Source organism: Corvus brachyrhynchos, unplaced genomic scaffold (genome assembly GCF_000691975.1).
Source record: "Corvus brachyrhynchos isolate BGI_N302 unplaced genomic scaffold, ASM69197v1 scaffold115, whole genome shotgun sequence".
In the NCBI taxonomy this organism is placed as follows: Eukaryota; Metazoa; Chordata; class Aves; order Passeriformes; family Corvidae; genus Corvus; species Corvus brachyrhynchos.
In genome coordinates, this window is record NW_008239553.1 from 12,133,139 (window position 1) to 12,147,754 (window position 14,616).

Genomic DNA, 14,616 nt, shown 5'->3' on the forward strand with positions numbered 1-14,616 from the left:
TTAAACCAGTCACTTACCAGTTGCATTATGTATGCTGTAAAAATCCCCAAACCAAAACAAACAGACAACACCATTGAAAAACACACAGAAGAGGATCCCATCCACATCACTAATTTTGCAGTGGCTTTTCAGAACACAATATTAAGGTCTCATATTAAAAAATGCTTGTTTAGGCCCGAAGCACTAATTCTATCTGAAAATACTGTCTTATGGGAAAATATGACTTCTAGTAATTTTGCATTGATCTTATATAGTAAAACACACAAATGAACAAGCACTCCTGGGAATCAATACTAGGTTCAATCCTGGGATACATCCATATTGTTACAGAGCCAACAGACAAAGCCACCACTGGTCCAAGAGCCAGGCCATATACCCATTACCCTCTGAACTAACAGACAAACAGGACGATAACAAAAACATAAAGAAGTTATGAGGCACAATGGGCTGTGCAGTTTAACTAACAAATGGCATGAAAAACAGTCACACTCATTCAAATAGAAACAAGAAGCACTTCAGTTGAGAAGATATATCAAGACTTCAAAATTCATTTTAAAAAAACCAAAAAGAAAAAAGAAAAATATATTTGGCAATGTTATCTTCAAAAGTGCAGACAAAGTATAGCTTAAAAGGGGTACAGCATTAAAAAGTTTTCCCCTAAAGAAAGAATTTTATGCTGATTCTGTGCATGTCAAGCATTCCCGACTTTTCAATGCACTACAGTTATTAGAGTATAACATGTTTTGCATAAGGGAAATGGTGCCTGATAAGACAAAGCTGTGCCTTGGAAATGGAGGGATCTTTTACCACTCTTCTGCAGTGAGAGACATCAGCAATTGGCAGAAAGTTGTCCAGCAGATTCACCAAAACTAATGCTTATCAGTAAGAGGAAAATGAACAATTCCCAAAGCAAAAGCAAAATGTCTAACAGGCTCACTGGGAATCCACCAGTTGGGTTTTTTGTTTGTGGGTTTGTGGGATTTTTTTGTTCAGAACTGCTTTAGAAACACTTTGTATTCTATCTGCAGCATTAATATTTAACTAAACATCTTGTTTTGTTAGCCATAATACCTTTATTTAGTGAAAAACCCACACAGCCCCCTACTGATTTCAGCAGCTCAGATTTTTGAAAATGAGCTAGTAAAGTTCTCTGGTCCCTCAACAGCTGTCTCCATCAGATTTCCACCCCTCAGAGCCCAGAGCAGCTCTATTTCAAGCAGCACTATGGGTATCTCTCTCAACAGAAGTGCTTAACACTTGACTGACTTGGCAGAAGACTATCTCCCAAGAAACAATGCCTTTTTAGAATTTATTAACAATTGAATAAACAATCAAAACACTATTCTCCTTGCTTCTATCCTTCGTCAAACAATGGAATACACTGCAAAACTCATTTGCACTTTCTTAACCAGCTGATTTCTTACTCTAATCCTACACATTGTCTACATAATTTCTTTCCTATCAAGTGACACTTCTGTGACAATAGCAGTGTTATCCAGAGTTCCCAGTGTAGGCCATTTCTGCAATACAATTAGTGACAAGCATCACAAGGGCCAATCGCGTTGCCAGGACAATGTAGAACCAATGGGGGAGAACCCCCTTCTTCATTAGTGAGACTTCAACCTCTCACAACGCAGCCATCCTTGGGTTTTGCTCTCAGCTGCAAAAGCTGAACTGCAGAATACTTTGGTGATTGCAATTTCATGATGAGTCGCTATGTTCTTCCCTGCTCACCTTTCTTAAACTCCAAGTTCCATCTTCCCTGAGAATAGGGCCAGAAGTAACAATTAAAATAGCAAGTGTCTTCAGAAAAGAAAGTTACATAGAATTTGCGTCCGGCTGCCAAAGTACATTTTGCTACACTAAAAACTTTCCCAGTATTCCTCATTTTGCAATCAAGATTCCCTCTGAACTCCATAAAGTAGATGGGATGAATGATGGGTAAAAGAATGATAAAGGGAGCAGCAGACATTTACTGCTCATGTCTTATAGAGGAGAAGAACAGTGAAATTTGAGCGTTTAGTGATGGTGTCCAATGGACAAAACTAGAGGAATAAGGCATCCTAATACTAGGGCTGCCACCTCCAGACGACTGAGTCCTTTTCCTCCAGTTGATTCAGGTTTGTGGCTATGAGCAATTCCTCCTACTTCTGGGAGAACATGAACTGTGGCAACATAAAGGAAAGTCCCAGCAGAAAACAGCATAGCAACTCCAGTGGCATTGACTTCTGAAAGGGCTTCTTTGCTGCTCTGAAACACAAACAGCAAAAAAAGTGAGAATAAGCAGAAGTTCTTCAATCAGTAATAAAAAAAATTTCTCTCAGTATCCAAGCACAGAAGGATTTCTATCAACTCTCCCTGTCTCACAATGACAATGGCTTAGCATGACTTTAGTGTTTTGCACCTTCCATGTAGTAACTGGCACTCTAAAGTTGTGGGGGAGCAGAAAGACACCCCTCCTCCTAGTCACTTCACTTTGGACTTACAAAAGAAAAAACCCTTACAAAAGAACCCTCAGAAAAGCAAGAAAGTCACAGTCTGCTGAAGCATCTTATTTGACCATGTCACAGCCAACATACCAAACAGGTTTTGAAAAAAAAATAAATTTCATATTGCAAAGCCACAAATTTTAGGGAGGATGCTCAAGATTGACTTTAAACAAGGGGTTCAAATAAGATGTTAGCCTTTAAATATCTGCTCCACTGCTCTTCAGAACCAAGTCCCAAAACATCACTCATTCAATATTTTATTTGTATGTAGACGTAAACACCCAGAACTCTTCCAGGATTTCCATGCAAACTGCATGAAGAAACGTGTCTTCTGCATCAAAACTGAGCACCCCTTCACCTCCATAATAGGATTAAGATATGCTGCACATCAGTAAATGCAGTGAAATGCAAACCCACATATCAGATTCAAATGCTTCCTGAATGCTCTCCAACTCAGGTGTAATCTTAGTTCTTGTGTTTATTTCTCAGGTCATTTTTCCAGAGAAAGATACATCAGCTGGACCTATAAAACCACAGTGACAGCCCTGATGCCTTATCAATTCTCTGTTCTTTCTGAAGGGCAAAATGTAAACCCAACCCTTGATGAGAACACTTCAAAAGAGTGCTCAAAGAGAATTCTCTTTTCTATTTACAAACGCAACCTTTTTTTCTGCTGTCTCTTGTACTGTAATGTCAAATATAAATCCTATCCAGCTAAAGTAAAGGATTATCCCAGATGATTTATTTAATCTTTCCTCCCATGCCTTGAGTTTTGTGAGATCACATGTTATATCCTTTACAACACGCCACCATAGCACGTCACCAGCATGACACACCGCAGTTCAGAAACAGAGGAGCATCCCAGGATATGCTATGAGAAGCAGAAACATTTAATTTGGACAAAGATGATAAACTCATGTGCAGTGTTCCATTTCACAGGCCATTTGTTGCACAGACCCAAAACACAACGATGCTTTATGGAATAAGGCAAAAAGACTGTTCTAGCTGAGGACTCAACTTCTGACACAGACTTTGAATATAAAGGACCACTTCTGGGATGGTGGGGGAAACCAGAGGAGATTATTTCCTACCTGCATATTAAAAGAAGAATGCATGCCACAATGCTGAAAATTACTTACTTAAATAGGCATCAGCTAAAACCTGGTATATGAATAAATTGTTCTCAGTGGGGAGCAGCAGAAAGGATAAAACACAGAAATCAGACTTCTAAAAAAAAAAAGCTATACCAAACTCTATAAAGGAGTTACATCACTGACTCTGATGGAAAAACATGGATTATTGTCTCTTTTGTGCATTTATATTGCTACCTTTTCATCAACTTTTCTTAAATCTTCGTTCTGCTGAATTTTTCAAGCAGTTTGGAATTATGTAATGTGCAACTCATATCACAGTCCTTTCCCCAAACTTCACCACTAAGCTAGATTTTGGGCAGAACAAAACCACGGACCTACCTTGCTTAGCCCTAAGTATGTCACCATCGACATAACAGGTGCTGCTAACGCAAAGACCAGCAAGTGTTTTCTGATTCGATTCCGTTCTAGCCCAGCGTGCATCAGGAAGGAAACCAGGCCAAAGGCAGCTGGTGCCTGCAAAAAACAATATTCACTGCTAATACAATACCTTCTAAAACCCCCAGAAAGATGAGAAAAAGTTGAAATATGACTTACTACATTGAAATGGACTGAACTGGAAGACATTCAGGGCAGGCACTAGCATGCTGCAGCTAACCCAAATCTAGAGCATTCTGCAGACTGCCCCATCTTAATAACAGAACCTAACGGAAACTCATGTTCTGGCTATGAGAAAACACGTACTTGTGTAGTCATTATAAATACCAAAATATTCATTTTGACTAGAGTCATCACTATAATCCCTAAGACTCCATCAACTTAGGTGATTTCTCTTTTCGTCCTGTTACTATCACACATTAGATAGACAGGTTCTTCATCTGCAGTAGAAAAATTCTACAATTAACATGGGGAGGGAAACAATTGCCCAAAGACAGGTAACAGTCAGCCTCCATGTTAACAAAGACTTAAGAGCTCTTTTGATTAGTTCATTCCTCTTCTCACCAGGAAGCAAACAAATACTTCCTTTTCCCTCTGCTGGCATCCACTTTCTTATCCAAAAGGCATAGATGTCCTACTACTCACACACTGAATTCACTATATTTTTTCTTGCAAAAAGACAATAGCAATCCACCCTGACATTTCTGAGGTAACACATAAAACTAAAATACATTAAGCATTTTTATACAGAGAATCCTTTTTTTTTTTAAACTTAGAAGGAAATCATAAGTGAAAAAAGATGAGAAAGAAAAAAGCATCAATCAGGATCAGAAGAACAGAAAAAAGATACCAGAGAAGAAATAATTTTCTCTTCTAATACCAAATATTCATAGGAGAAATTTTCCTCCTCTAAAATTGTACAATTTCAGAAGTCAGTTAATTTGAACATTAAGAATAACAAAAGCAAGTTTCACCTGACAATAGCCATAAGTTAAGCTCTAAGAGATGACAGTGACATTGCCACCCTCAAAAAAAGTTATGTAAACCACAATTTCTTGCATGAACAAAGAAAAGACATAATAGATATGCATTTCCTAACATTTTGAACATGTAATTATGCAAGATTTCTGATAAATTTACAACTAACCACTGTAATCTGTGCATATGCTACCATAAGGCAAATTTCATCTGCACATGTATGTTTGGAGCCTATATAGCCAATAGGTACATTCACACAAGTATTAAGCAAAGATCACCCCCATCTTCAAGAGCCACTGTTTGCTTGTCACCATCAGCAAAAGATTTGTTCTCCTACAGAAATGGTATGAGTGACGTTGAAGCTACTACAACAGAGGTAACCAGAAGTTGTAATTTAGTACTCTGATATTCAGTGGTTTCAAAAGACTAACCCTTTAAACACTAAAACCCTTCACAACAAATATCCTCCCCATTTTCTGATGAACATCACGGAACCAAGAGATTGTTGTAATCAGCATAAAACTGCTTTCCCTCCTTGAATGCACTAGCATATAGTTCTGTGCCTCACCCTTTAGAACTTCTCTGAATATGTCTCTTGCAGCAGTAGTAATCTAGGGTTTTCTTGTTTGGTAAATAAACACTACCACACTAGCTTCAGAAGTCAGTGTGAAGCTGACACACTTCTTCATGAGCTACTCTTCTCTTCCTATTTTTGGGAGACTTTTCCCAGCTTCCGCAACCAAGGGAGGCGGCAGGCAGTCAGAATTCTCTCTCATTTGCACTCCACTCAGACTTAGCAACAATCATGTGCTCTACTATCATACCTCATACCTGTGCTTTTTGGTCCTTGACACTGTACTAACCTCTTCATTTCAATGGCACTAAACACTTCTGTATTACCTCACTAATGAAACTGTAGATCTTTAGCAATTCCTGTGAGTGTTAACAGTCTTTTGAAGAACAATTAAGATTTTTTTGATGATAACTCACCTTGTGCAACATAATCGCAACAAACACTATCAACTGGACACTAGTCTGAGAAGTAGAAGCTGCTGCACCCAATGCAACACCATCAGCTGAAAAAGGAGTGCAGATTCATGGATTATTCCTCCACATGAGCTTCCCCATCCCCTCAAAGGCTGACAGTAGAAAACATGTTGATTTAAGAAGCTCTGTTACTGAAAACTGCCATTAACAATAGCAACCCAATGGAGGATTCACTTGCCTTTGTTTGTTAAGCCATAACATTTCAGAGTATCAGACAACCCTCAACAGGAGCTGTCTCATATTTCCCAAAACCACAAAAACCATACCAGGAATCAACTCAGTGTTGACACATTCCTTCAAGTAACAAGGAACAAGTTTGGTTGTTTTGGTCTTCTGTACTAAAAGAGACTTCCTGTCTAAATTAAAAAACCTGTTTTAGATACTAAGCATTGCAAGAATTTTAATTATTACCCTTTAAATGATTTTTCAAATATAAATACTATTGAAATATTTTTTATCACTTACAATAAATATACTGTCTAAATGAAATAGAAAATGGATACTACACTACTCCTTAATATATAAACACTTTGGTTAGTGAAGAAGTATCTTTTTGATCAACATCTTCTGACTTATCTAGACAACAACCTTCAGCAAAAAAAACATGAAAATGCATCATATTTATACTACACATATATAGTGAAGAACTACAATGTGAACATGGCTTGACTGTAACATACACCTAACAATCAGTCTGCAAGTCAGCCTAAACGTGTTTCAGTGAAGTCTTTGTGCTCCACCTTATAATGTCTTTTTTTTCCCTGCAAGGTACCATTCTTTTAAATTAGTATTTTTTTAAAAAAACCATCAACCAACAAGCAAACCCAAAGGTGTTCCACACTACTCATCAAATACGTTAGCCTGTTTTCAAATTTAGCAGCTAAAGGAGTTAGCAAAGGAATTGAAGAGGCAGAGAGTGAGCATCACACAACCTTTCAGATGGGGAAAATAAAAGAGTAAAGTAAAGAGTAAAAGAGAAAATTCTGTATCCAAATAAAACTCTGTGAAGCATCTGAGCTCCCAGTTAAATCTGGGGAAGATCCTTAGGTCTCCTTGCCTTTTTTTTTTTTTTGTTTTGTTTGTTTGTCTGGGGTTTTTTGTGTTTTTTTTTTGTTTGTTTGTTTGTTTTTTTGGTTTTTTTTAATAAAAAGCCACCTTCAAAAGCAAAACCCAAGTGTCTCCATCACACCTGAAGATGACCCACACAGCAATGCATGTACTTGACAGGCACTAACAATTAATTACAATTAACTGCATTACCTGCAGCATGCACTACTAGTCCCAGTGTTGTGGTGATTTTGGAATTGCCTGATCTTGCAGCTTCTGGATCTGAAACAGTCATGAGAACAGTTAGGATAGAAATCAAATGAATAAACTATGCTGGAAAAAATAATTGTGAGTATCACTGTACATATCTCTCACAGCTGCTTAGGCAGTTGTACTCAAAACTACCAGCTTCTGTATTTCTGCATTAGACTTACTGTAAAATAGTTTGACACTTAACACCTTCAAATCACCTGAAGTTCTGCCAACAAACAAGTGACAGATTCGTAGACAATTCTTTGCAATTTGCAGGATCTCTCTCATAGGCCGAAGCAGATACTATTCTTAACCTCCTAAAATGAAATGTTAAAGGTTGGTGCCACCAAGAGAAAGAAAAGCTATTTTTGGATCCCAAGAATCCAGAACTGCTGCAAGAGTAAGGATGATTTGTCCCCACACAGCTCAATGTTTGTGGTTTCCTTCAGGTGACAGTCTGGGTCAGTTTTTGATGCAGTGTTTCTCTGGCAGTTCCTAGTAAACAATAAAGTCTATGTGTCACAGCACCAGCTGCAAAGATTTCCCTTTGACATTATACACCACAAAGGAGAAGTGCAGCCAGTGCTGCTTGCGATCCAGTGTTTGACCAGAATTGCCTGAACATTTACAGGTTAGCTCATTACACAGCACAACAGGGCAATATCAATATCCCCCACTACACAATCAGTGGTGAAACTGTTACAAAGAATCGCTGCAGGGTGGGTAAGCCCTACACAAGTATAGAAACATCTTATTATTCAACTGTTTAATTCCAGACAGTTTGAACAGCCATGACTGAATTATCCCAGTGGTCTGTAAGACAACTGCAACCACACCTACACAGCTGCTTCACTAAGTCTGCAGTGATGCCAAAACAGAAATTCCAGTCCTGTCCTTTCCTCCTGCCTGTCCCCTCGCCCTCCAGTCTCTTCATTCCCAGGCACCCATGTAGTTTCCCAATGAGCCAGATCAGGGAAATAAGCTAGCTAAAAACTAATGCATTCTCTTTGGTCAGCTTGATCTTCTGAATGAAGGGAAGCCTATGTGACTAATTAATTGCATAAGCTGCACTTGCATGACAGCAATCGTTTACTCATGTCAAAAACGGGAGGAGATACTCACAAAAAACATTTCCTTTACAATTGTTCTGGATTGACCATTACTAAACACAAAGAGTCACATTTGACTTCATACCTTCACTCTGGCCTACTGAATTTTTCTAGTTTAGACTAACTTCTAGTCACTCGGTAGATAATAAACTACAAGACATTGGTTCAAGAGAAAAGTGTTCTTCTTCAGTCTCTTTAAAAGACATTACAAAACACTGCTACATCTCCTGTGATGTGTACAGGCTAGATAAAACTTAATATTCTATTTTACAGTGTGTATCTCTAACACAGATCACAGTCAGTTTTTTCCTGGTATTTGCTATGACCAGAGACATAGAAAAGGGTCATAACCTACACAAACCAAGGATTCTTTTGGAAGAAAAAGAATCCTTGCTTACCTGCATCTCCCTAACATCCTCACTGCCATTGTTTCTTTAGAACAGCTCTGAAAATCAGCTACCCATGGCCGTGGCTCCATTTACACTTCTTCAGGAGCACACAGCTGACATAGGCCCTGCACTGGCCTTTCATCTGTACCACCCCATACGCACAAGTTGCACTGTGAACTGACAAGAATCCAGCCAAAACATATTCCCCCTCCTTCGTGTGTGTGTTTTACTTTTCCTTTCAGATCAATTCCTTCGTTTTTCAGGGCCAAATTCCAGCATCAGAGGACATTGTGTGGGTGAAAATGAGCAGCCAAAGGCAATAAAATACCTTTTCAAATGACGGAACACCTTTGGTGCATGTCAAGCTACGCTCTCTGAGCATGAAGTCACAGGCAGGAAACAAAGGCAACCATAGGCAATTTTAGAATCTTGCAAGAAACTGACAAATCTTTATACAAAGCAGAAAGTATTTCAAAGTAAGTGAGGCTCTAGACTAGTATGGGAGGCCCACCTATGCAGTTACAGAACTTACATCTAATAATCTCTGCCACCTTACTTATGATAACTTGTTGCTCTTTGCAAATTTTACCTACATATATGACAATCAAGTAGGAAAAACAAACAAATATAAGACTAACCTGAAGGTTTTTAGAGAGCCAAAGAAATCCCCTATGAGTGATATTGTAAAACAGACAATAACTCAAGTGTCAAGTCACCCTTCACTCCCACACCATACGTGCTCATACAGTTATTTCATCTTACTGAGGAAAGCTCTCAAATTATGGTCCATTTTGAGATAGATTTCCAGCATAAACATTTCACATGAACCTTCATTTATGTTTTTAAAGCACCTACTGAAACTCTGGACATGACTGGACAAATTAAATCCCAGTAGCATTCAAAAATAAAAACTGCAACTTGTTAATTAAGACTAATTAGCAAGTCTAATTGAAGTGAACCTTTACTTACCATCTGTAGAGTGTACATGAGAGCTGCCTATCTGATCCACCAACAGCATGAAGACAAAGCCGAGGACAAGGGACACACCAATGTAGGCATGCAACCTGGAATGGTCGTGGCCATGCTCATGTACAGCTGGGATTTTCACTACCATCTCAGACTCAATCACATGCTGCTTCTCGCTCGCTGGGTGATGCTTTCCTGTGAAAGGCAAGTGAACAGATTAGGAGACAGGAGACTAGACATGGCATAGTCACTTCTTTCCTCCTCTGCAAAAGCCTCCCTCACACTTTCCTGGACAATATACAGAAGTCCTTGTCTAAGGTCTTTCATAGACAGTGTTCTTAGCAAAGCCTGGCTGGTTTCTCCTCATACATCTTCAGCATGGAAAAGCAAAGAAAGCATTAATATGTCATAAGCCAAGCTGCATTTTAAATACAAATTAATTCACAAAAAATTGCTGTATAATTCCTTTTTTAATTGAAGCTGCCAGTTTTGTCAATATTCAGAGATACCGTCAAGCAGTTACTTCGTTATTTTCATTTAAGTGAGAAAATACAGGATGAGGAGATAAAATAGGTTCCATTTAATAATAGATTTAATACCATCTTTAACTGATGCTGAGATACAAACAAGCTAGTATTGATACACCCCATTGATACAGACTATAACAATAGCTTAGTCAAGCACACTGACCTACAACTGTCAGTACCATCCCAGAAACCCAAAGTCCAAGTCCTAGGGATGAATGATATGTGGTTGTTAAGCTATTAAAGCTTGCCCATGCTTTTTTCATTTTGAGAAGGTCTTTTGGACAGCAACTACTCTTCAGAAGCTTTAAAAACTTATACCAACAACTTGACTTACTCTAGCAAGTCATCATCTTGCTGGAATATTCATACATCTTCTTGGATGAGACAAGTTTATGTTCATCCCACTGTACAAAACATCACAATGCCATTACTACAATCAAAGCACATCAGAATGGGCTTGGTAGCAAAGACTTCAAACATATCTTTACTTTGGACCACACAAGATTTTTGCCATCTATGTTATGAAGCTGACTTTACTTCAGATCATTTCAAGCCATAAATCTGTGTAAAACTCAGGGCAATCTTTCTGACAGTGGTTATACAGTTTCAGCAGCTAAAACAAAGGACTGAAGTCAGCAAAGGAATTTTATTTGCTGGTAGTACCCAAACCAAGATTTCACTACACTCATACACAGGTTTATGATCAAAGAATAATCCAAGTCATGATATGCTGTTTGCTCTCAGCCTACAAGGTCAAAAATTAGAAGTTATTTATTCCATAGTTTGTGGGTAAATACGGAAGTAATAGTAAATTATTTCCATATCAATGAAAAGCACTCAAGTGCTTGATAGCAAGCAACCAGTCAGTTAAGCTACACCTGAAAGAGGGAAAACAAAGCTCTCTTTTTGTTTTTCTACTTACATTAATATACCTCAATGTTTCCCTTAGTTGCACCTTTCTACGTTTAATTATGTAAATAGATGAACTTGGAAAAAAAAAAAAAAAGAGAAAGCTGTTCTCATGGTCTTAAGTTTGATTTTGAATATCCTACTTTTCTAAGAAAAATATGAGAAATATTTTTTGTAGTTAAATCTGTAATACCCATTAATTCTGCCCCTTTGCAATTATAAAAAAAATTTTACAGATAGACTGTTGTTAGACAATACTGTGAGTCAGACATCAAGTCTGAAGCCATTCACAGACAAACTCTTTTTTCCTAGGTAAATACTTCTGCTGTTACTACTACAGTACTGGAAAGTGTCTTTTTCTGCCATACACTAACAAAGTTATAGCCCGTACAGCTCTACACAACAAGCTGTCGAGTCATACATGAACAGTATGCCCCATTTAGTGAAAAAGTATTAAAACCCACAAATGTTCACAGCAATTGTATTCATTGCTAGCTGTACTATTACAAGAGAAAATTAGTCTACTCAGAATTAAAATTGAATAGAGAGCAAACCCACAACTACAGCTCATTAGAGACATCCGACATCAGAGTGCACAAATTATAGTACAGTATAAAACCATAATCAGAGCTTCTTTCACTTCTTGATAAAGCATGATTTTATGTATTATCTTCCATTTATTCTAAATCTAAGCAGAACAACATAAATTTAGTGGAAGCTAAAACAGTATACATTAAAGCGTATTACTAAAATGAAATATAAAAGTTTAGAAACACGAAACCCAGTACTACAAGGAAAGCAAAGGACTACAGTTACCTCTCAATCCCAGATCAGCAACAACACTACACCAGATGTTTGCAAGGTTCTTTACAGCCTCAACTTTATAGTGCTTTCCCCTGCAATCAGCAAGCCATTGCCATTTACCTTCAAACTTTTGATTCTGAGAATACTGGAAAAATCTCATACATGCAATGGCCATCTAATAGCACAAGTCTCCAAGCAAAAGCAAAATTTAAAGTGTGCTCCAAACAGAGGTGATGAGCACTGGCTATTTAAAACAATGTCATAACCTCAAATTGAGCTCTATTAAGGCGGTAAGACAAGCTCCACACAAACATCCCCGCAAGACACAATCTCTGCTCACTTTGAGCTCTTCATTAGAGATGATGAGGTGGTGAAGACAGTGACTGTAGACCGGAACTGGATGCTTGAACACAGAGATTTAGAGGTGTAATGTACACCATCACCCAAGAAGAAATGCCTGCTACTCTGTGAATTAGCCCTATACAACCATAATTTTCAGCTAAGCATATTAATTCCAAGATGTTCTTCAGCTTCAGAGGAAATTCTTATTAGGGCAGGGATACAAATCTGTAAAACACCTCCTGCAATTGCTTTAATGAGAAGCTGTCTAAACTACAAAAAGAAATAGCAAATACTCCATAATTTTATTCTCTGCCAAAGGCATCCTTACACCTCCTTTGAAGTTCCAGCAGCAGTTAAAATTTCACTCTCCCCAGAATAAGAAACACTACACATGACCTATCATAAAAGGCTGTTATTCCATGAACAGTACAGTATCCAGACACACAAATGATTCAATAAGTCAGGAAGAGTCATCAATCTACAGTCTGATCACATCCTTCAACATGCAATATGCCTACGGTAGTTTTGCATTTCCATGCCTGCTTTGTGTCATGCTGCTGTGAAGCTCTTCCACCAATCTCATGCTAAAAACCGTAAAAGGGAGCCTTGGTATATCATAATGCCACGACCTAAGTTATTTTGAACGAGGCCATCTGGGTTTGGTTCTTACCCTCCAAAATGTCTTCGTAAAGTGCATGTACTCCTTCTGGCACAATGACAGCCAAGGCAGTTCCACACAACAGCCCAGCACCCAGAACAGTCACCAACTTCAATCTCTCCTGCAAGAAAGTACAAAACAAGTATCATCTTTAAGAATGAAAATGCTTTCTTTACTCTCCCTTATTAAGAGAGGCTGGGGAAGGGGGTTACTTGTTACATAAATATTGAGCATTTGCAATTAAACCGTACCAACAACACATAAACTTAATGTTTTTATAGTATAGTAAAGAATAATAGTTTTGTTAATATTTTTGGAAGAATTTCTGTAACAAAAATAGAAAACACACATTGTTTATCAGTACTTGCTGCTATTACTTAGAGTTATCTTCCTAGTTATATTCTAGTTTGGGGCAAAAAGCTTAGACATCTCTTCCTCTCAACCTAATTACATTCTATTTTACCAATAAATTCACCAATTCACTTCCTTGTGACTACACTGACAGGCTAAAGTCAAAGCCATGTACTAAAATCCAAATATATAAACATATAATGGGGTCTAAAATATGACAGTTTGCAAAGGCCATTACTCATAATTTCTGTAAGAACCCCTATCACGTAACATGCAGCAACCATGGGAGTTTAGATCCTCCTAACAACTGTGTAGCAAACATTTTGTGGCAGGACCATCATCATCTTCCATGCTCAATGAAGTCTGAGTGCCACCAAAATACTCATGTTAACTACTGAGGACCTAGAGACAGAGGTCAGCATTTGAATAACAGGAAGCCACTTGTTGCATATCATTATTATGCCATCCATTCTCCTTCACGCACGGTAATGACAAATTGTTCTGTCTCACCGAAATGTGCAACACTTGCATAGAAGAAGCAGGAGGCACTAGGGACATGCACAATCAGCTTCCTGAAAGCAAGCCAAATGTGACCATAAGGGAACAACTGCAGCGCTACTGGGGAAAACGCAAAGTGTAAAGTTGCCACAAACATGCACTGCATACTAATGTATGTAATGATTATACTTAGTAAATTGTCATACAGTGGCAGTCTACATGAGAAGATAAATTTTCAACATCTGCTGTTCATAAAGTAATTTTGCAAAAATATAGTATCTTACAAGGATAAAACCATTATTTTTATCTGCAACTATAATATCTTTTGCATACATACACAAACACAGAGAAAATTGTCAGAAGGAATACTGCTTTATTACAACTGCAAATACAGAGTATAGCTTGCTTTCAGTTGGGCACCTGTGAATTTTAAAGGTCCATTAAAGTAATACAGACTAACAAGTTATCATTACAAGATAAGTCTTCACATCTTCTTCAGTACAAAATAGTTAGTGAATACAGAAATTTAGTAACAACAGCCTACATAGATAGGCGAAAGTAATATAGTTTTATCCATTTCTGTTAAATACATTTGCATGTTAAAAAACAAAAGCAACACAGTAAAAAGTGCTAAAATTCCATGGAAAAAATCTCAAATTCCTCAAATTAGCAAACTGTTCCACTGCTCAATATTTGACATTGAAACTCTTACTCGGACCTA

General features: G+C 37.8%; 1 protein-coding gene across 1 annotated transcript in view; it reads right to left on the reverse strand.

Annotated features, from left to right (window-relative positions):
- Positions 1-1,246: 1,246 nt before the first annotated feature.
- The window catches only part of SLC39A9 (solute carrier family 39 member 9), a 16,006-nt gene continuing 2,636 nt past the window's right edge, over positions 1,247-14,616 (reverse strand). The window contains exons 2-7 of the mRNA XM_008639521.2: positions 13,059-13,167; positions 9,810-10,001; positions 7,304-7,372; positions 5,987-6,072; positions 3,962-4,096; positions 1,247-2,250 (exon numbers count right to left, since the gene is read on the reverse strand). Of these exons, the coding sequence (XP_008637743.1) occupies positions 2,020-2,250; positions 3,962-4,096; positions 5,987-6,072; positions 7,304-7,372; positions 9,810-10,001; positions 13,059-13,167 (822 nt within the window). The 3' untranslated portion in view covers positions 1,247-2,019. The remainder of the gene's footprint in view (positions 2,251-3,961; positions 4,097-5,986; positions 6,073-7,303; positions 7,373-9,809; positions 10,002-13,058; positions 13,168-14,616) is intronic.